The sequence below is a fragment of the Typopeltis vanoorti genome, chromosome 2, assembly GCF_054136105.1.
Source record: "Typopeltis vanoorti isolate ZY-2024b chromosome 2, IOZ_Tvanoo_1.0, whole genome shotgun sequence".
NCBI classification, from domain to species: Eukaryota; Metazoa; Arthropoda; class Arachnida; order Uropygi; family Thelyphonidae; genus Typopeltis; species Typopeltis vanoorti.
The window spans coordinates 41,828,147-41,852,604 of NC_143550.1; the positions used below are offsets into that span (position 1 = coordinate 41,828,147).

Here is a 24,458-nt window from a genome sequence, read left to right on the forward strand (position 1 = left end):
CACCGGACGCCGTGTACAATTAGTGATAGTCTCTGGGCCAGTTATATTTGATAGGCTTCTGTGAAGATTGAACTCCTCTCCATCAGTCTTAAAAAAGTTAGATAGGTCAAAAAAACGGCTCATGGGAATAAATAATTTTAGCAGTTTCAGGGAGAATGTGCGACAAATGACAACCGCCATTTCGTGTTCCTAAACCGAAACATTGTAAGTACTGTTGTCTGAAATAAGATGGCTCTATGCTCAATCTTTCTGATTCGAATAAAAACCTTCGGGATTATTTCCCCGAGAAACAATCCAATTTGTCTGCACTAGAGGGAGATCGCTGGGTTTCCTGGAGTCTTAGAAAGAGACCCAGCGAAAGTTTTTCTCAGCCCTAGAATTGAATTGAACCTACCCAGCTATATTTCTGGGAAAAAAAAAATAATAATAACGTTTAGTAAAATTATCAGTAGCAGGGAATGCAGCCGCCAAGTATAGCTAAGAAGTTATAATATTATAACTTCTTAGTTATACTTGTATTAGCAAATAATATTAATACATATAATATTATTTGAGTTTCCGGTAGAAACATTTCAAGTGCACTTAGCTGCATTTAATATATGAGTTCATAGACAATTCGACCTTCAGAACACACTCAATTTACAGTAAAAAAATACTAGTGGCTGTGGTTGGCAGTAGATGGCGTTGGTATAGATGATGGTGGTTTTGCTGTCGTTGGTGGTTGAAGTCGTGGAGACGAACAGCTGTAGAGTCGGTTCCCTTCCTCGATGAGTTTTTAAAAACTCCTTGGAAGTGTCACGAAATAATAATAATATAAGTAACCAATAAAGGTTGTGTTTTTGTCGGGCACCATTTTATTACTCTATCACAATATGTATAATAGTGCAGGAGGTTGATTCCAATTTAGTCTTCAGAGATGGGATGGTTTGCTGCTGAATAACATTCAACTGGCCTCTACCGTGCCATGAAGTTCAAGCGACGAAGTAGATTAAAGGAAACGTTTTAACCACCGAAATGATACTTTCAGAAATTCACATTTTCACCGAGAATGTCGATGTCAAAGAGAAAAGACCGTGCTTTGAATTAACAGAGCTGTCTCCTCAGAGAAATGAGATGAAAGGTAAAAGGCAAATATTAGAATATAATTGAGATGAAATGCATATATATATATATATATATATATATATATATATATATATATATCCGTGCTTCACGCCGTATTGCAAATAAAGGAAGTGAAATTCATACCTATTACAGATTAACAGTATCAGTACTTGAACTCATATATATATATATATATATATATATGTGTGTGTGTGTTAGTTCACATGTAAATAAATAAATATAAACAAATAAATAAATATATATATTAGTTCACATGTAAATATATACAGGGTGTTCGGGATAAATTTGACATATTTATAATTAATTATATTTTTCCGTAAGTTACATGTATTAACACACACTTCTCTTCATTTAAAAGTTTGGACCCTTCTTCATTCATATACAAGATGTCAGAAAGGATGGATAGCTGGAACCCACCTGAATCATGGAAGAGAATAACTTGTATCATGATGATTCGTGCCCGCCATCAAAATAAGGATATTACGACTGCTGCCCAATGCTCCCTGAATACAGTAAAAACAATCAGGCATGAACTAGAGACTTGCAATGGTGACTACGAGGATGTAGCAAGAAGAAAGATCCCTAGCAGACGATCTGATTGCGTTCGTACAGCAGAATTCCTCGCAAATCTGCAGGAACAGGTGTTGAAGAACCCTGGCATTGGAATTCGGGCTTTGTTCGTGGAGTTGCTAACTGTAGTCAAGCCCTGGATAACAAGGGTAGCCAATGGTAGGCCGTATGTATGGCAGCAGGATTCGGCCCCTTGCCACACCTCTGGGAAAAGTCAAAAATGGTTGTCTGAAAATTTCTACGACTTCACCAGTCCAAATGTTTGGCCTCCAAACTCCCCAGACCTTAACCCCATGGATTATTTTGTATGGGGCGCAGTTGAAAAAGACACCAATCGCACTTCCAGTAATACAAAAGCCCAGTTAATGGATAAAATTAAAACAGTTTTTGCGGCCCTTCCCAGGGAGACTGTAGCATCAGCTTGTTCGAGGTTCCGAAGCAGAATTGAAGCTGTGATCGATGCTAATGGTGGTTATTTTGAGTAAATCTTGTTGATAGTATTGTAATTAACTCTGCCTGTAATGTTTTTTTGTCAATTCATTAAATTTAATAGATACAAAGAAGATTTTCTTTTTTCTTACGAAACTGTCAAATTTATCCCGAACACCCTGTATATAGATATAATATAACATTAGTTATATTAAATTGCTCATGTAATCCAAACTTTTTATTTTAAATTGCTCATTTAATACAAAATTTTTCGTGTAACATTTTCTTTGCATGAATTCCAGGAATCTGTAGGCTTTGTTATGTTGATAAATGTCATTATTTATTATTTATCGCTCACATTTTTTTTCTTTCCAAACAAAATGTTACACGAAAAATTGTATTATATGAGCAATTTGATTTGGTGAGAAGACAGCCATTATGTTCATAAAGACTGGCCTGCTAGTCAGCTGTTGGTCAGACAGAAGAATGTTTTGAAGATGTTTCTAATAGATCATAAGATGTCTTGAGAAAGTGCTATTCAATGAGAGTTTAGAAGTGCCAAGTCAGGGGAAACTAGAATGTTTAGAGGGGGGGGATGCAGATGGCCATGGATCCAGGCAACCTAGAGGTTGTGGGATCTAGTGGTAGTAAGTGGGAGAGCGATCACATGATCCTGATGTAGCACCCCCAGGTTCTTTACTTAATTGAGCTAAGCAACTCGAGGTGTAAGGGAGGCTGTGGAATGAATGGGATGTTGCAGTTTATGTATATTAAGGCCAGAATTATTTGAATTAAAGGTGAGGAGTGTTTGGCATTGGTTATCTCAACTTGACCCAAAAGTATAGGTATTAGTGAGACTTGGTTGATTGAGAATGATATGATCATACGAATAGAATGCAAGGGATATGGTCCCTTTAGAGAGGACAGAAAGAACAGGATAAGGGATGCATTTGTTGATTGTAGAGGAATTGAATACAAAATGAGTAGAAGCACATCACGGGGATAGAGGTGCAAAGAACAGTTTGTTTGAGACTCTGTGGTGTGAGATATAGGCAACAGGATAAAATATGTAATTAGTTGCTGCTATAATCTTGGGAGTATAAGGGAGAATGTAGATGACATGCATTGGCAAATTAACACGATTAGTACAGGTCAAGTAATTATTATGGAGGATTTCAACTATGGGCAGATAGATTGGGAGGAGGAAATAAAATTTATGTTGTTGCCGAGAGATAATTACCTCAGGCAGCATGAGATGATGAGGATACAAGATCCAAGAGTGCTTTATCTTATCATGGCATCAGAGAACTTAACAGTAACTAATCTGGTTATGTGGCTTCTGCTTGTGAAGCGTGATCATGTATTCATGACTTGGGAGATTCCAGACTTGCAAAATTTTCTGTTAAGATGGATTACATGTGGAATTAGAAAGCATTGATTATGACAAGCTGAGGAATCAGCTTTTGGCAGTGCCATGGTGTATGAACTTGCATAAGAGGTGGTCCAAGGGTATTTGTAGATAGTAGTATCAGAATGCATATTCAGTCAGAAGGATAAATCAGGTAAGAGTTAGATGAATGAATAGTATAATTGAGCAAGAGTTGTTGCAGAAAAGAAAAAGTCGTGGAGGGAATATAAAGAAAAAGGTGATTTTCATGGCCATGAGTAGTACAAGGCACAGACAAGAAGGGTGATGGGTTTGGTAAAGAAGATCAAAGCTTTTATGAGAGAGCTAACTGATGAGACCAAAAGAAATCCTAAAGAAATTGCTACATAGCCAAAGGATTCTTTGGCTATGTAGCAAGTAAAAGGAGGAATGACTATAGAAGGATCACTTTAAAAAGTGCTGATAGTAGTGAGGTAACAGAACCAAGCCAAATAGTAGAATTATTGAGTGAGTATTTTGCAGGGGGGGGGGTTGCCATCTAGGCAGTGACATCGACTGATGGGAGAGTAGAGGTTGAAGAAATGGAGGTGCTTAAAATATTGCAGAACATCAATGCAAACACATCCATGGGATTGGGTGATATATTGTGTATTACGAGAATTTGAAAAGAATTATTAGCTTTTAGACCAAGATGTTTGATTTAAGTCTCAATACTGAGAAGGTGCCAATCGAATAGAAAGAGGGCAAATAGTCTCACTGCATGAAGGAGGCTCCAAGATAGAAGAAGCAAATTACAGGCAGATAAACATCTGAGGAGGGGTGGTTAAGGTATGAGAAAAATTAGCAAAAGACAGAATTCAGGACTTGAGTGGATAGGAATATGATACTTTCTAAGGGACATGGTTTTGTGAATGATAGGTCTTGCATTAGTAATTTGCTTACTTTTTATAATAAAGTGGATAAGGAGTGGGATAAGGGAAATGGCTGAATGCTATTGCTAGACTTGACAAAGGCATTTAACAAGATCCCAGATAGAACTCTGTTGCATGACTTAGGGTATTTGTATATAGAGGCTGTCTCTATATATACAAGTAACCTAGTCCTGAAGATACTTAATTTCCAAACTTTGTTTGTTACCTTTAGATAAAGGATTAAACAATAGTATAAATTCTTGTCAAGTATAGAGCACCTTGTAAGCGAATGAAAAAAAACTTTCTTCCACTCTCCCTGAGCCAGAGTAATTTATTAATAAGGTAATTGGAAATATTTGTTTTAGCTCTGTTTCTATGTGCTGGCACTATTTTACATTCCTTTAGAATGCTCTTTATTTATGCGACTCTTGAAACTACCAGCTTTTAAGCATATCCAACTTGTTTGCAAATTCTCTAAAAACATGCAGTGATATATCATTCAACTCACAGCCTTATTAGCATCTTTCCTACTCCCAGTGGCGTTGCTAGAGCTGTTGCCACCCGGGGCTGTTCCTGAGTTTGCCGCCTCCCTCTCAATACATACCAAAAATATTACAAAAAGTCAAAACAACGTATAGGGAAATAAATTAAAACCCTATGTTTATTTTTGAAGTAAAACTTTAATTTCAACATTCTAAAATGTTATTTTTCTTGCTTTTCTGTTAGCAAAATTGTCGATGACATTGGCAAAGTCAGTTTCACAATGTAGGTAATTGTTAATCAAATTTTATTTTAGAAAAACTCCTCTCACAACTAGCAACACTTACAGCAATTGTGAGGAAAATTCACAGTAGTATTACAATATTTGGAACTTAATTCTCGACTATTTTAGAATTAACTGCAAAAGTTCAAAAAGGTTCAAAGTGCCACCTGGGGTGGACCGCTCCCTCTGCCCCCCCCCCCCCCCCCCACCCCCCAGCTATGCCACTGCCTACTCCATATCTGGTATATCTCTAGTTAATTTTTTTTCCCTACTTACTGGAAAATTTGACCCTCTTTTGGTCATTGCTCGCATCATAATCTTCTACATTGCTTTTCCATATTCATTCATCCTCTCCACAGTCTTTTTTTTTTATTATTATTTATTTATTTATTTATATTCCTGCAAGAAGATCTCAATAGATAGATGCCATGGACAAATGGATGTTAGTTAATTATTATTATTCAGGCCTCCATGGAGTCAAAAGACTCATCACGTGAGGTCCTTCCTAGAAAACATAAAGTGTATCAAGACTCATCGTGCTTTGTGTTTCCTAGGAAACACAAAGTCTATCATACCACTCCTTAAACTTATTCACGGTTCTCGCTCTCACCACTCTATCAGGCAATGCATTCCACGGTTCAACCACCCGTCATGCAAAGAAACCACTCCTCGCCCTCTTGCTCACAGCCTATTTTTGTAACTTCCAGGGATGGCCCTTTGTCAACCCTGTAACCACCTCTCAACAATTTAAAAGTCTCAATCATATCACCTCTCCTTCTATCTACCAAACTCTGCAGTCCACATTCCCTCAGCTGATCTTTGTAACTAACATTGTACAACCCTGAAACCATCTTTGTTATCCGCTTCTGTACCGTTTCCACAGTTAATTTATCCCCTTCAAATCTTGGGGAACAAATCTGAAATAATAGTCTAAGTGTGGACTGATCAGGGTTATATACAACAGAATGATAACTCTTTTATCTCTACAGGTCAGCATCCTTCTCAGTATTGCAGCAATCCTCTGTGTTAACTTCACCATCTTTGCAACATGTCCCCTGAATTTCAGGTTTTTATCAATTATCAACCCCAGATCTCTTGTCTCTCCTACTTCCTCCAGTACAACTCCTCCAATAGAGTTTCAAGTGTCCCATTGATGTGTCCCAAACCTCGAGACCTTACATTTTGCTGCATTAATCCGATACTCCCATTCATTTGCCCATCTGTCTAGTTTATTCAAATCCTCTTGCAGGGTACCACATTTGCACCATTACTAATAAAACTTCCCAGCTTCACATCATCTGCAAACAACTGAATATCCCTCTGCAATCCACTGACAATGTCATTGATATAAAGGTTAAACAATATAGGTCCCAGTACTGAGCCCCACTTGTAACATTCTGCCTCCTCGAAACTGCCCCACCATACACAACTATCTGATAACTATCGGACAGCCAATCCTGAATCTAGTTGACCAACCTGACATCCAAACCCATGTGCTGCAACTTAAATATCAGCTTATGTGGCACCCTGTCAAATGCCTTCGCTAAATCCAAGAAAATGGCAGTATATGCCTTTCCCTCATCAACTACTCTTGTAACTTTATTATAAAAGGCTAGCATATTACTAAAACAAGAGCACCCCTTAACCAATCCATGTTGACTCTGACAGATTACATTACCCTCATCTGCCTAATGCTGTATACTGTCCCTCATACTGACATCCAAAGACTCAGTATTTGGAACACACTCTCCTCCTGCACCTCTAAACCTCGAACCTGCTCCATCCCTCTAGTATTAAAATTTACTCCTCCAGGATGAAATACTCGAACAATTCTACTATGTACCCTGCATCAGTCACTTTATTCCCATTTCTATCCCACAATGCATTCTTCCACAATCATTTCTCCTACTACTGGCCACATAGCTGAAAAATTCCCTAGGATTTTCTTTGGTTCTTTGGGCCAATTTCTACTCATATTCCAATTTTGCCTTCCTTAATATACTAGTCTCTCTCCTGGCCTGTGTCTTATATTCTTCATGCATCTGCTCTTCACCTGTCACCTTATATCTCTTCTATAGCCTCTTTTTCACATGCAGTTCATGTTGAATATTGTTTGTCATCCACTTTACTCCAAATTGTGTCCTCTTTTTCACTCATGGAATACAGCTTACCAATGCTGCTAACAAATATTCCTTCACAATTTCTCAAGCACTAATGATATCCCGGCCTTCCAATTCCTGCCTCCATGAAACTTCCCCAAGTTGATATCTAAGATTATTATAATAACCTGCCTCATAATTCCACATACGTTCCCATCTCTTTGATACTCCTGCATGTCTATTCATCTTCTAAGTCAAAACCACATGGTCACTCTCTCTCCAACTGGTGGAAGAGATGTGATCTCAGTTATTATCAACTTTTCTGATGCTATGACCAAATCCAAAACTCCTGAACCTCTTGTTCCCTCTATTACATGTTGCCTAAGACATTTGTCCCTCAAGAATTCTAGAAATTCCATTCCCTTATTGCTACATGCATCTTTCTCTCCCCAATTTATACTGCTGTAGTTAAAATCTCCCATAACAATCATTCTTCTTGCACTTGCCAAGCTCCTGGTCCCCACCCTTTGTGCTCCTTGTTTTGTAGCAACATCCCACTAAATATCCTGTCTTGCCCACCTCTACCTCACACCATATGCTTTCAAAATCATTAGTGTCTCTGCCTTCCAAAGCCTCCACTCTTAGGGCACATGAGTTATCACTTGCCATAAGCAGTACTTCACCACCATGCTTTCCCTTCCTATCCTGCCGAAAAATGCTGTACTCTGCTACTTCTATTCCTGTTATTATATCCTCTTCTGTCGATCATCTCAGCGATGCCAATAATCTTTGGCCAGGCTGATGCTATCAATGCCACCAATTTATCTCCTTTATTCCGGATATTCCTGGCATTAGTATAAAGCATAAAAATGCCAGTTTCTATACCTAGCATTATCCCCTCTAGACTCCACTGGGCTCAGTGTTACCTGGTGTCGTCCCCCCTTTTCCCAAGTACCCATTCCCACAAGAGGCCACCCCACTCGTTCAGATCAGCAATCTCTCCAGATGCCTGCGTCCTTCCTCATTCAAATGCAAGCGGTCTCTCGCATACAATTCCTTTCTGTCCTCAAACGCCCTCCAAGCATTCACATATTCTAATCCTCTCTTCTTACACATTCTAGCTATTATTTTATTCAATATTACTGCTCTTCTGCTCAGCTCGTCGCTATCATACCTTGGCAACACGCACACTATCTTTCCTCTCTGCATTTTTTTTTATATAACCTCAAGCAGGAATTCCAGGCAAACACTTAACACATCCTATCTTGCACACCACGGATCATTGAGTCCCCATATGTTACACCTCTTATCATCCTGTTCCTCGATTGCTCACCTGCAGCCCTCACTCTCTCTCTCTCTGTGTTCCCCTACTTACCTGCCTTCCTGAAATTACTCTGTCCCTGGTTCCAGTGCTCCCTTGTATTCTTCTCATTCCTCCCTCTCTTCTACTGTTTCCATTCTCTCCTCTTTTATCATTCCCATAATTCTCTCATTCCCTCTCTTTCACTGTTTCTGTTCTCTCCTTTTCTATCATTCCCATAACTCTCTCTCTCATTCCCTCTCTTCTACTGTTCCTGTTCTCTCCTCTTCTATCATTCCCATAACACTGTCTTACTCCTACTCTGATTTACCTTGCATTTATCTCTTCCATGCATTTAGAAGATATTCCAGATAGAGGATTCATAATGAGGTTAAGAATTTGGTTATGTGATTATGGACTGGGAGTTGAAGTTCAACAGTTGCATTGCAAATCTAATTGAAAAACTAAAAACTTCTTATGGAATTACCATAATGCTGAGAAGGACTTGTAAGGATAAGTAAATTATTGTGTCTCTTAGGCATGCTGTGATTGCATCGAGACTGTAGTATTCAGATTTAGTCTACATGAGTTCTGAGTGGATGAGGAAACTAGAGATCGAGGAATAATGACTATGAAAATTATCTCAGGACAGTATGGATTAATCCTTCAAAGTTATTAGCGAAAAGAATGACTGTATATTTAGTCCTTTCCTTCATTGTTACATGGTGATCAGCATTGATTATTAAGAATTATGGAAACTACTGTGTTATAGTAAAACTTCAGGAATATACACATATAAAAAAATCTGGAATATACACATATATACAAAGAAACAAGATACATTACAGTAGATGGTATGCAAAGTTACATTAATTTGGTCAACCATTAAAACTTCTGGCTTGACCTCTGCCAGAAATAAAACTTGCTCCATCAAAGCTAGAGTCCTATGATTACTATTATTATTATTATATCTTTTAATGATTTGTAACCAAATAGATAACAATAATAACAGATCTCTAGTCTTGATATAAGTTTTTTTTTTTTTCCACAGAGGTCAGGCCAGTAGCTTTAATGGTTGACCAAATTAATGTGACTTTAGCATACCATGTACACTGTAATGTAGCTTGTTTCTTTGTATATATGTGTATACTCCAGATGATAACCTTAATGTGAATGTCGAGTGATTATTTTGGCTTATGTCAAACTGAAGTTTTACTATAACATGGTAGTTGTCTCCATAATTTTTAATAATGACCATGTATTCGATATTTGGTTTTATTCAGTTATTTTGGATAATTATCTGTAGTTTCATGTTGAGCTAGAACATATTGTTTTTATGGAACTCATTGTATTTGGTCTGGTTTGTTAACTGGATAGTGTTTTTGATCTTCATTCAGCAAGCTATGTGGGATATCTTCTTGTCAACATCTTTAAGTGGTAAATAATTTTCCTTATTCTGCTTATTAGAGGCTCATATGAATTTGGTTTCTATAGGAGGAAGAAATCAGATTATCCTTAAACCTTATAGACTGCCCACAGTACTATAGTGCAATAGAATAGGTTCATGTTAAAAAAAAAATTCTGAGAGATGATTGATCGGAATGTCTATTCAAACTTAAATATAAAGAGCCAATAGGCTTCATTTTGGCGATTTAAATAACGTGTATTCAAAGTCTGCATAGCTTTGCTGGTCTAGTTGACTGAAGTGGTTAACATAACCTGCCCCTTCAATGAATAGACTGTGGGTTTGAATCATGCCATGTGCATGGATAACTATGATTATCTGTTATGAGATGAATTTCATCATTCCAGTGTAAGACCACTTTCCTATTTATTGGAGGCCTGAAGTGGCTTGAAAAAATTCTGTGTTTGTTTTCTAGAGCAAACTGTATATAAAAATAATGAAAAATTTATTATTCATTATTAAAAAAAAAAAAAACAGAAGTAAGAAAAAATCCTTAGCCAACCCATGTATTGACATGCTATAGATTTACAACCTTTCGTTGGTGGGAGTGATATAAAAAGATAAATATTACTGATATTTAGTTAAAGCTTGATTTTTCTTTATGTGGTTGAGTAGTCATGAATTTTTTTTTCCCTAGTGGTGCAGTCAAGGTTTATATTTGATCTTCCTGAATATGATAATACCTATCCAGTGAAAAATGAACTTAATGCAAACAACTCATTGTGTTATGATGAAGATGGAGACTTGCTTGTTGAAAGAAAAGACTCTTCTCATTTTAAGGAAATCATTCTTTTAGGTAAAGTTCATAATTAATTTTATAGCAGTTTTTTTCCCCCATTTTATAGTATTAGAAATTATCACTGTTGATGCTGCTCATATTAAGATGATAATTAAGAGAAAGCAAGAGATTGGCTGGCTTCAGTTTTTATTACTGTTTTTATTAATGTTAATGTGTTGCTACAATTCAGTTGCATTTATACCCTCACCAATTAAAATATTGTCAGCCAAGTAGACTCTTTTAAAATTAACTCCAAACATTTCTAAATCCCAAATCTGCCTAATCATAGAATACTGTTCTCCCATTTGTGGTAGTTCACCAAAAAACCTTCCTAAGAACATTTGATACTATCCAGAATTGGACAGTCTGTTTAATATAATCCCACTCTTTCAAACTTTCCCATCACTTTTTTTATAGACATTGTCTCTTTAAGTCTGCTTTTTTAGGTAATTTTATGAGTGCTGCTCTACTGAACTGGCCATCACAATTCCACATCTTTTCTCTAAACATATAAGAATCTAGCAACTGCTGGTCAACATTCATACACAGATCTGCACCAAACGTTTTGAACCACCTGCTCATTTTCTTCTTTTGTTCCATCTGCCTGTGTCCATAGCCTTCCCACATCATTTTTCTCCAATGAATACAACCCTTAGTTTTTCAAAAAATTCATTATCAAAATTCTTTTTCCCTGATCACTTGCCCACACATGACACTGTTATGTCATAGGTTTATGATATCTTGTGTGTAGAATGATATAAAGAGAGAGAGAGAGAGAGAGTGTGCGTGCATGCTGGGTTAAAGGACAATGATTGTTAATGACCTGAAAGCTAGAGTTTGTAGAAGAGAAAGAGATGCATGGGATATACTTGGAGGCTGTTTGCTATAGATGATTTGCATTGAGTGAGAGTAGTAGTATTGTGAAGCTATGTAGATTATTGTTGATTAAAAAAAAAAAAAAAAAGAGTATGCATCCATTCAGAGAAATGATAATCAGACAGGACTGTGAATGTAATTGACCAGTGAGTGTAATTGCTGTATAAAACAAACTACTGGATAGAATGACTTGCCATTTCACATGGATGCTTATGACAGATGTACCAACTTAGAAAAAAAAAAAAATCTTTCCGATAGTGTTGCCATCTATGGTCGAGGCCAAGAACTTTTCAGACCACCCTCATATGTTAAAATCACAAAGATAGAATAATACTTTAATGAACTGCTCATTTAACACCTCTACTATATCATCCTCCCATAATCATTCTTCCTTCTACTGGCCACATATCGAAAAAAATACTCCCTAGGATTTATTTTAGCTTCATTTGCTAACTACTGCTCATACTGTACTTTTGCTACTGTTAACAAGTGAGGCACATTTCTTGCTCTTTGCTCCTCATGTAACTGATTATTTTCACTCATTTTATACTGCCTCTACAATGCTTTTTTTTTTTTCCAAGATTGCATGCTTCATCTTTCTTCAGTCATCCATTTTATGCCTACTTTATTTAATCTCCTGACCTTTGAAATACACTCAGTCATTGCCTCTGCTAGATAGTTTCTGAGTAGGGAACCAAGCAGCATTGATTTCCTTTGCATTCAATTCCTCATTCCATGATATTGCTGCAAAACCACTTTCTGAGTTTGTTATAATCACTTGCCTTGTAGTTTTACATACAACCATTTCTCACAAAAATCCTCATATGGATGGCCACCACCCAAATGATCACCGACTGGAGGAAAATGTGACACTTCATTTACAATAATGTCTTCTGATGAGATAATCAAATCCAAGACCTTCAATCCATGTTTATGCTCTGTTATGTACTACTTAAGATAGTTGTCTCTCAAAAACTCAATAATTCATTCTCTTTGGTTCCAGACTCTATCTCTTCATTCCAGTTTATATTGCCATAATTGAAATCACCCATAATGTGATCACCCTTTTCTTATTAGTCAGACCAATTTGCCTAAATATTTCCTTTTCACTGCCTTCTGCATTACCAGGTCTACAGCAAATCCTACTGAATATTTCATCCTGTCCACTTCATACCATACTGCTTCAAAACCACTGTCACTATTTTCACATTTCCAACCTAGATGGGCATCCATTTTTGCCTTGTCTGTCTTCACAAAAGACTACATATCCCTCCATCTCTATTCCTGTCAACCATGTCTCACTTATTCCAACAATTTTTAAGCAGTTGAACTCTATCACTGATACAGTTTCATTCATCATTGCTATATTCATTGTTGTTGTATCCATCATTGCTAATTTTCTGTTGACAATGTTTCTCCAAATTAATCTGTTATCTGTCAAGACTCCAATATTATCAGCTCTTAGATTTTGTTCTTCTTCTTCTGGATTTTTTGCCTGTCAAAAAACACATGCAACCTTTCCTGTCCTATTCTGTTTAAGTTACCATACCTCCTTACATTAGCTCTACTGACATATCCTTGAATCCTAACAATGTCAAGTTCTTTCCTAATATCTTCATTTTTAATATGATTCTGCCATTGATACCATTTAATTTTTCTCAGAACTTTCATATCTGATAGCTAGTCTTTGATTAAGTGCTTATTTCTAAGCCAACTCTCAGAACCAAAAGTTAAAACTGGTTAAAATTGAAGCCTAGTCATGAAGATACTTCACATGCATACTTTGCTTTTGCTTGGATAAAGGAATAAACAAGAACATAATTTCTTGGCATCTTTAATTTAATTTATAACCAAGTGCAAGAAACTTCAAACAGCTCTACTCCTTTTCACTACTTGTATATGGGAAGTATATGATTTATGCATTGCTTCAACCTTGGTATCTCTTCTGGGTCTAGCTCTCACTGATGACATTTTAATGACTAAGTAAATTAATCACTGATGACTGATCCTTTGACTCTCTCAGTGAGATTTAGAGTGATGTAGGTGACCCAGCGTTTTTGAGAGAGAGAGAGAGAGAGAGAGATATCCCTTGCATCCTAATGGTATCTCAATAAAGGTCTAAACTGGTCTCTGTAGTAGCCTTTCAATAAAGTATAGCATTATGCACATGCTAAAGGATGTGTGCTTTTGCAATTTGAGATACTAAAGGAAATCAATGTGAAGTCAATAGCCTCTTATCTATATACAAGTAACCTAGTCACGAAGATACTTTTCATGCAAACTTTGTTTACACTTGGATAAATTATTAAATAAGAATATAATTTCTTGGCATCTTTAATATAAAACTTTGTAATTTCATATTTGAACATCTCTGGTTGAATGTCATCTACACCAGCTAAATTTTCACAATTCAGGTTTTTAATGACTTTTTTCCCTCCCATCTGTTCACAGTAAGCCATTTCACAGGTACAGGGCACTTCATATGCTCCCATAAGTGTCTTGTACTTGTGAACAGGCTTGCTATGGACAGACAGGAAGACCTCTTTATTTTGTTCTTTCATGAATGAAGGAGTGGTATTAGTTTTCTATCTTTTCAAATGTGCTTAGAAGGTCTAGGTTAGTGATATTTTTACTGTGATCTTGTGTATTATGGGAGAGAGGGATTTGGGGGAAATCTACATCATTAGAAGAGATATTAGACATAATCTACATCAACAAGAGCTACATCATTAGAAGAGATAGCCTTGGCAGTGTGTTAGCATTAAGGATACCATCTTGTTGGGTTGGATGATGGAGTGATTGCTTAAGTACTTATCTTCCAGTGTGCATGTGTGTGTGCACGCACTGGCATACTATATACAAAAAGTTATAACAAACCATTTGAATGCATCTAGGAGGGACAAGTATATTTTAGATAATAGATGTTTAAATGCCACTAAAAATTATCTAATGTTTCTGGACCACAGGACGAAAATAGCAAATAGTGTAGCTGTTTTGAGTGCTTGGTTTTCTAAGTATTTCAAGTAGATTGGCTAAAGGGAGGATGAGGGAATCCATTGGTATTCCATCCAGTTGTTTGTATATTTTTCTTTCCATGTTAACCAGCATGTTCAGCGAAAAAAATTTGGCACCAAAAATTCACAAATCTGATACCTTCCCATGCCCAGTGTAGATGGTACCACACAAACTTGCCAATCATTTGACAAAGTCACTTGTTCCCCCGCCCCCTCCCAATTCCCTGACATTTGTTAAAAAAAAAAAAAAAACTGTTCGTTTTAAAACTGTAATTTAAATCCATATCCTTAAAAATTCAGCCATAACAATTAGCTTTGACATTACTTCATTATTTACTAATATACTATGGGAAGAGACTCTTGATTGTAGTCTCCTCCAGATATGTTTGAATTATTCAGATATGCTGAACATACTGGTTATTTCACATGGGAAGAAAAAATATACAAATTAAAATATAAAAGTCAATTTCTAATAATACATGTAGAGAACTAAGCCCTTATCACAGCTGCACTCAAACCAGAGGTCTGGCTACTACATAGACGTGTTTGCTATTTGGACTCATGGTCCAGACAAATTAGACTTATTTGTAGTGCATTTAAAAGAGTCATTATCGAAAATGTACTTCCTGCCCTTCCTTGATGCATATCACATGCATTTCAAATGGTTATCTCTTTCTATTTATATTTAGTGATCAAATAATCACATCAATCTAATCCAATAATATATGGTATAGTAAAATACTTACACAAGAGCTGTGCCTTCTAATGATGCAGCTCTTGTTACTATGAGTTTCACATACCTGTGTTGCCACCTATTTTTAGCCAATGGCTATATAACCCTCATAAATTAGATAAAATACTAAATCCCCTCCCCAAGAATACATAAGACTGCAACAAAACTGTCACTATCCTATATATATATATATCCAGGGCACATCTTAAAAGGTAGCTAGAGTTAATAAATGTAAGCTCCTTGCTACATTGAAACTACATATTAAACTAGCAACTATCATCTACAAAGTCCTAATCTTGTGTGAAGGATTAAATGGAAGAAACATCTACAAGTTTGAGAGATTGTTTTTGCAGTGAAGTATTTACCAAACATCAACAAGTATGCTGTATTAATGTACTTATTAATTTACTAAACCTCTGTGAAATATTCTGTAAACTAATTACCAGTTATTCTCTGTGAAATAATCATTTTAAAACAGTTCCAATTTAAAACTTGTAAACATTTTTTTATGCAGTAGCAGAAAGTGTGAAATTAGGACTTTGCTCTATAAATTAAAGATACCAGGAAGTTATATACTCAGTTTAATCCTTTATCTAGGTGTAAGCAAACAAAGTTTGCACCAGAAGTATTTTCTGGACTGGGGCAACTCATATATAGAAGCTAATGATGCAACACAATTTGCATCATTAGCTTAACCAGTTTATCAATGTGCTTTGCATTATCACATAATGCAAAGCACATATCCTTATGGACATGTACTATAATGCTATGCATTATGGGAAGGGTTACTACTCAGATTGGTTTGATTTTTATTGAGGTATGTTTAAGTGTGGGAATACCTCTCCAAAAACTCATGCGACCCTTTAGATTACCTAACAATGAGTGACTGGAAGGATCATTTAACTCACCGATAGTTCCACTCAGTAACAAGTTCACCCTGCCACTGAGAAGAACCCTAAGCGGTGGCTCTGCTCAATGGTAGGCTCACCCCACCACTGAGCAGAGCTGCTCATATCTCAGGGAATGCAACCACTTCAGCACAAAAGCACATCAGTGGGAGCAAGATCAGAGGTGATATTAAGATTAAAATAATGCAGAAGTCATATTTTCATATATGAGTAACCAAATTGTGTCAGAGTTTATTATTAAAATATTCTGGATTAGAGAACATTGTTGGACGTTTTCCCACTTGATTATACTATAAATTAAAGATACCAAGAAATTATATACTTGGTTTAATCCTTTATCCAAGCAAGTGTAAGCAAACAAAGTTTGCTCCTGATAATACTTCAATTACCAGTTGCCCAGTATATAGAAGCTAATGACTTGACATCACTTGCCTTAGTATCCCATAATGCAAAGCACTTATCCTTATGGACAGGTATAATGCTATGCATTATGGGTAGGGTTACCCAGACTGGTTGCGACCTTTATCGAGGTCTCATCAGGGGGAGATTTCTTGGTATCTTTAATTTATAGTATAACTAAGTGGAAAACGTCCAACTTTCTCTAATCCAGAGTATTTTAATAATAAGGTGTGACACCTTTTGGCTACTCATATATGAAAATATGATTTCTGCATTACTTCAACCACTTCTGGTCTGGCTCCCACCGATGAGACCTCAATAAAGGTCGAAAGCAGTCTGAGTAGTGGCCCTTCCCATAATACATAGCATTATACCTATCCATAAGGATATGTGCTTTGCGTTATGGGATACTAAGGCAAGTGATGCGACGTCATTAGCTTTTATATATGAGTTGCCCCAGTCCTGATGATACTTCAGGTGCAAACTTTGTTTGCGTACTCTTGCTTGGATAAAGGATTAAACCAAGTATATAATTTCTTGGTATCTTTAATTTATAGTATAATGAAGTGGAAAAACTTTCAAGGACTTTATTCTGTTTGTCTGCTAAGCTTAAGTTGTTCCCACTAATAACTGATTGTTAGTGTTTGCTTACTGTGAAAAACTGATGCTATGAATAAAACCATTTAAATATTAGCCACTAAATATATAAATATTTATTTATTTTGTTCTCTTGGTGTTGTGAATTAAGCAGCAAAACTAACTATAGATTGAAAGCTGCAACACCTAAGCTTATGTACATGTCTATAAATCTCATATATCAAAATAGAGACCTGTAAATATGCTAAACTAAAATTATGACTTCATATACAGATTGTTGAGTTACACTAAAATCACCTGCATTCTGTAAAAACTCCTTTTGTGATTTGAATGTGGACTGCAATATAAATTTAGGAACTTATAGTGTAGACGTTGAGTCCACACCCATTAAACTAGATGTGATGTTATGAAAGCATGATGTCATGATGTCAATTTCTGACAAACAAAGTTTTTTATATATATATTATGTATGAGCCTCCGTAGCTCAGTCAGTATAGACGAAGCTCTTTGGTAAGAAAGACCTGTGTTTGATTCCTGTCAGTGATGAGGAACCTTTATCTGGTCTCTTTCAACTAAAGGTGAGTTAGCCGGTCTCATGCGGAGGTAGAGGGCTTTTTTCTCTCGGAAACTTGGGTTTTTCATCTCTCAAAACAGACAAATTGGCTAGTAGAATAAGCAATTTATAGATGAGAATACTTAGAGGCATAGGGTAATCTCCTTATCCTCGTATTACGGTTGAGAAGGCCATGGGTGCTTAAGTGCCTGTTAAAAGTCTCTGATTGATGGATATATATATATATATATATATATATATATATATATATAATGAGAGAGAAAGAGAGTAGAATTGTTTTCTTTAATTATGTAGTAAGTCTGAACTTGTGTAATTTGATTTCTTAATTCATCAAAATTCGTAGAATTTTGGACAGAGTTTAAGAAAGTAATTAAGAAATTAAGAAAGTTTTTATATACATAGTTTTCTTATATATATATATGTGTGTGTGTGTGTTTAAAAAGTTTCTTAACTTGGGTATATTATGTATTCAAGATACCAAGTAATTTTATTTAAACTTGGTTTTTAATCCTATTTCCCAAGTGAGCAAACACACAAGAAAGTCAAGTTTGCGTCTGCTCGTAGTGCACGTCTGAGGCAACTCATGGTAGTGCCACTCTAGGCAAAGGTGGATTAAGCTCTGATCACTTTCCTTAGTATTTTTCCCTTAATGTAAAGCACATCCCCTTTGCAGAGATGTATGATACTATGCATTAAAGGTAATGGTCACTGCCCATACCGGTTTTGATCTTTATTGAGGTCTCGTCAGACTCCCAGGTCTGGCTCCCACTGACAAGACCTCAATAAAGGTCGAAACTGGTATGGGTAGTGACCATTGCCTTTAATGCATAGCATCATACATCTCGGCAAGGGGATGTGCTTTACATTAAGGGAAAAATACTAAGGAAAATGATCAGAGCTTAATCCACCTTTGCCTGGAGTGGCACTACCATGAGTTGCCTCAGACTTGCACTACGTGCAGGTTCAAACTTGATTTTCTTGTCTGTTTACTCACTTGGGCAATAGGATTAAAAACCAAGTTTATATAAAATTACTTGATATCTTGAATATATATATATATATATATATATATGTGTGTGTGTGTGTGTGTGAGAGAGAGAGAGAGAAGAAAGACAGTAAAATTGTTTGCTTTAATTATGTAGTGATTAGGCCTGAACTTGTGTAATTTGTTTTTTCTTATTTTAATTTCTTAATTTGTAAAACAAATTAATTTCCTAATTTATTTTACTCTTAATTCATAGAAATTTGGATAGCGATTAAATTATCAGATATGGAATTAAAAAAAAAAAAGTTTCTAATAAAATTGAAAGTAAACTGTTAATGAACCTGCATTTTATATTCAGAATAAAAATGAATTGTTACTCAGCTGATCAGTGATATAAATTGATTAAGAAATCTTATGCGGCATACTATTCTCCTTCTGTTGTTATAGAGTATGAGTGATGAGATCAGTATTAATACTTCAGTGAATGAAAGTCCTTAAGAAGGAAATTGCTTACCTTTTATTTTTCCCAAAATATTAAAAAAAAATCAAGATTTCAAAAAAGATTGTATATTGTTGAAATGAAATAACTATGAAATGTCCATTACCAATATTTTTTAAACTGTATATGTTATTATTTTCAACAGAGCATTCACTGGCAACACCTCTGCAATATGTAGGTCTGCAGGTAACAGTATTATACTAATTATAGTACTCATAAAAATGAATATGCATAAGTATTTTTTGCATGTTAATGTATACTTATTTTTTGTATGATTCTGTCCTGGAAAGCCTATTAACCTGTAATTATGTCAATACTATGAGGCTAATGATTAGATAATTCAGAAACCCTACTAGATACAGAGACCAAGCATGTTGTTAGATCCTAAATGAAGAAATCTTGGATAGAAATCATTCATTTAGGGTCTAACATATAAAAATGGCAAGCATAGAGAAATACCTGCACATCGGTTGTAATTAAAAGTAAAACTTCCTCACTTTATGTTAAAATTTGTATACTTTATTTAAGCACCTTATATTTAAGCTATTGTGATTAATTTAAGATTTCATTTAGTATGTCTTTAAAAAGAGGAATAATGTGAATTAAATTTAAGCCTTACTTAAGCTATGTAAAATCTATTGTGAGTCATCATAAAGCTGTTAAGTCTTAATTCCTTGAAGGCCCAAAGCTACATGCATACAGCGTAACGCTGGCGGGTATAGCTTATTCGGAAAATTACGTAGCCATGTATTCCATGAATCCAAGTATATCAGCGTGTTAGAAATGAAGGATAAGCCAAAGGTTGAAATTAGTAAGGTTCGTGTGCAAAAAGGGGCTAAAAAAAGAGGGTGCTCGATAGGAGTATAAAAGGGGATTGAGCCTGGAACAAGGGGCTTTTTCTTGATCACTTTTCATATCGTTTTCCTGTTGGGTGGTTCGGAAGTTGGCGGGCAGTTTCGCATAAAGAGGGGGATGAAGTCTGTGAAGTCGGGTAGCGAGCGTTCGTAAGGAAATGAAGCTGGATTCTATGCAAAGCTGAAGGAAGAAAATTCCAGTCCTAGCAGAATCAAGCCGTCGCTGGAAAGCCCCATCAAGTTGTTCCTGAATCGCAAGGATTTTGAGTCCGTTTCTGGCAGAAAGAATGAAGATAGCGTAACCCCCTATGTTGCTGTATAGACAGCCAAAACAGATGAGAAATATCCAGATAAACACGTGGTGTGGAACGACGCGAGAAAAAAGGTCGGTAAGGTGCTATTGTTCTAATTTTGTGTGAATGTTCATTAGAAGAAAGAAGATTGTTTACAATTATGAAATTAAGAACTTTATAATAAGGAACTCTGTGGACAGTCACTATTTAGAAAGTTAATCTCATTTGTGAGTAAGAAGAATTGTTTAGGAGAGATTTTTGTAACTTGTATGTGATAGAATTAACTTGATGCGATATGAAAGGTAGAATTTAGAGTCTCAGTGACATTAGAATGGTTGATAGTTTGTTCTTACGAGTAATACTGCTAGAAGGAATTTAGCTTAACTTATTATCATTTGATTTGTATCCCAATGCGTAATTACAGTGTTTAGCTTAACTGGTAATTAGTTTACGGAATTAACAACGCATATAAAGTATATTAATTAAAGATGACTTTAATGAATAACTTCTATATTTCGGCAACGTCATGTTGCCATCCTCAGAACATAAAGATATGGTATGTGCATGCAGGCACAATTTTGCCCTAGCTCCTAAAAGAATACCTGCAGAGGAAATCATGATCCAAATAGAACGTGGAATTCGCAACCTTCCTAACCATATCGCCAACAACGTCAGACTGGATGTAGTCGGTGTTCTCACTGAAGCCAAACCACCAAAAACCAACTTATCCAAAGACGAATATGCAGCCCTACAAGAAATGAAGAATAAGAAAAAAATAATAATCACCAAAGCAGATAAGGGAAACGCCACTGTGGTGCTAAATCAGAGACTACAAAGGTAAGCTTAATGCTTTAGTACTAGACCATACTACTTACCTCCCTATTGAATATAATCCCACCAGCTCTCAGATTAGAACTCTCCACAGACTCCTTAAGAAAGTCACTTCTTGGCCTGTGGAAGTCACTAACAAACTAAAACCTTATAACTCTAGACCCCCTCCCCCCCGATAATATGGACTCCCCAAAATACATAAACAAAATGTGCTATTACGTCCTATAGTGGATGGCATTGATTCCCCCACATGTAAATTAGCCAAACATTTAGCCAAAACGCTCGCACATTATACTGGCAACACACCATCACACATAAAAAAACTCAGCCCACTTTAAAGCCAGTATAGAAAACCTCTTACTCCAACACACTGACATAATGGTCAGTTTTGACGTCTCCTCCCTATTCACTAATGTCTCACTCAAAGAAACCCTAGAGCTCATCCAAGCCAAGTTTCCTCCCGATATCTCAGCCCTATTTCAGTTCACAATGAACTCAGGCTATTTCGTTTGGCAAGGAAAGTTTTACAAACAGATAGAAGGGACAGCCATGGGTTCACCACCTTCCCCACCCTTGGCCAATTTCTTTATGGAGACCTTTGAAGAGAAAGCCTTAAACTCTGCCCCACAAAAACCCACTATTTGACTTTGTTACGTAGATGATGTGTTTGCTATTTGGCCACATGGCTCAGACTCACTCCATCCTTCCTAACACACTTAAACAACCAACACCCCAGAGTCCAGTTCACCTTAGAAAAAGAGGAAAACAACAGCCTCCCCTTCCTAGACACTTTAATCACCCGCCAGCTTGATGGAGCTTTGGTTTTCTCGGTTTACAGAAAACCCACCCATACTGGCAGATACATTCACCAACAATCCCCCCCCCCTCACAACAATATGGGGTTATAAAAACACTATATAACAGGGCAAAATTAATCTGCTCAGATGACAAGGCCCTAACTACTGAACTAAACCACATGCACAACAATTTCTTAGTCAATGTCTATAACCCCCAAAAAATCCAAACAATACTAAAACCAGTAAACCACAACCCCCCTCCCCCCTCCACAATAAAGATTACACCAAATCTATCACCATCCCCTACATCCAGGGCACCTCTGAGAAAATAACCAATATCCTCAGAAAATATGACCTTACTTCTTGTTACAGACCATATAAAAAGTTGGCATCCCTTATCCGCTCTACCAAAGACCAATCACTTCCCCTAGACCTACCTGGTGTATACCAGGTCACTTGCAGCTGCAAATCGTCCTACTTTGGCCAAACAGGCAGAACAACAAATATCAGGATTTCAGAACACAAAGACTACATCCGGTTTCACCAGTACAGCTGCTCTGGACTGGCAGACCATGCCTTAAATATCCACCATAGAATTCGTTGGAAGAAAACAAAAATAATACACCACAGCAAGTTTAAATACGAAAGATTAATCAAGGAATCTTCATCAGCTCTAAAAAACGTTCCTAACCTCAACAAATTTGGGTGCATGAAACTACCCCAAATTTGGGAGACTTACATTATGAGAACTTCAGCCCAACTGCCAAGACAACCAAATTAGCCTGCCAGAGGGCACCATTAGGACTTTAGGAACAATATCAGTTTCTTGCTTTCTTCCTCATTTGCTTTTGTTAGTGCCTGCGTGCACATACCATATCTTTATGTTCCTGAAGATGGCAATGTGACATTGCCAAAATATAGAAGTTATTCATTAAAGTCATCTTTAATTAATATATTTTATATGCATTGTTAATTCCGTGAACTAATTACCAGTTATGTATGACCAACGTATAAGCCTTGCTACTAGTGTTTAGCTTGCCTTATAAGTTTTAATTAGTTTGAATGTGTTAATCTCTTAGTTCGAGTTTATTTAGTATTGAACATAATTAAGTGCATGAATTTTGTATTGTGTTTTAGATATTCCAATAAACATGTCATATTTTCCTGAACCTGAGTCATGCCTGATTACAATTCCAAATTACCACTTTTAAAAATAGAACCTGATTTTGGTGGGAAGGATTTAGTGAGTGAATATAAATATAGATTTAGGTCACGACTGCAGTAATCTTGATCTATAGGGCAGTTAAGTAAGATATTGGGTAAGAAAGTTAAGAATCTAGTATTGTCTCCCTGAGTAAGGATCTTTTCTACTATAGGATACTGGCTGGTGCAACAAAATATAAATTCGCCAGTATCCGAAGAGGAAACAATCCTAGATATAAAATTGAGGTTAAAATTAAGTATAAAGAGATAAATAAATATAGAACATAGATATAATAATAAGAAACAACTTTTTAACAATGTACATTTTTCAAATCACTTCAAACTTCTAATAAGTAGATGGGAGAGGTGGGGGCACTCTCACTGGATTATGGAAATCATCTGCCACCTGGTATTTCACAAACATTCATGCCTCGAGTAGGATTTGAATGCATAGGCTGTTGATTGGAGAATGGGTATATCATTCACTTGGCAAACCAGGCTGACATTATACGATATTTTTAATTTTGCTGGTTTGACTAACAAAGATAAAAGTATTGTTCTTTCCTGAAACTAAGTCATAACATCCTACTGAATATAATATTATTATTATGGGCTACTCCATGAGTCCTTAGACTCATTAAGGGAGGCCCTAAAACATCGAACCAAGAACTATCCAACATTTGTGCAGCATCTATCATACTTTGCTTTGAACTTACAGTCATTGCACACAACAGACTCTGGCAACATATTCCACTCATTATAACTCTCCAAGCAAAAAATCTAGTCCTGAGATCTCTGCTAATTACGCTTTTGCTCAGTTTCCAAGTATGGCCTCTAGTTCTCCTTTCACTAGACCTGTTCTGAAAAATTTCCTCTTCATCGATCTTGTAAAAACCCTTCAGTAATTTGTATGTCTCAATCATATCACCCTTTACCCAACTCAGTTGTCACTGTGTTATAAAGCGTGAGCAATGTTATAGGCATGACCTATCCTTCACAAAACCATATTGTCCCTATGCAGTATCACATTTTTGTCTATCCATTCCTGTATTTTTCTCTTCACCAACT

General features: G+C 36.3%; 1 protein-coding gene across 1 annotated transcript in view; it reads left to right on the forward strand.

The window, feature by feature from the left end:
- The first annotated feature begins 726 nt into the window (after positions 1-726).
- LOC150108963 (methyltransferase-like protein 22) overlaps positions 727-24,458 on the forward strand; it is a 158,070-nt gene continuing 134,338 nt past the window's right edge. The window contains exons 1-3 of the mRNA XM_090404617.1: positions 727-1,120; positions 10,687-10,845; positions 19,558-19,598. Coding sequence (XP_090260743.1) covers positions 1,015-1,120; positions 10,687-10,845; positions 19,558-19,598 — 306 coding nt within the window. The 5' untranslated portion in view covers positions 727-1,014. The remainder of the gene's footprint in view (positions 1,121-10,686; positions 10,846-19,557; positions 19,599-24,458) is intronic.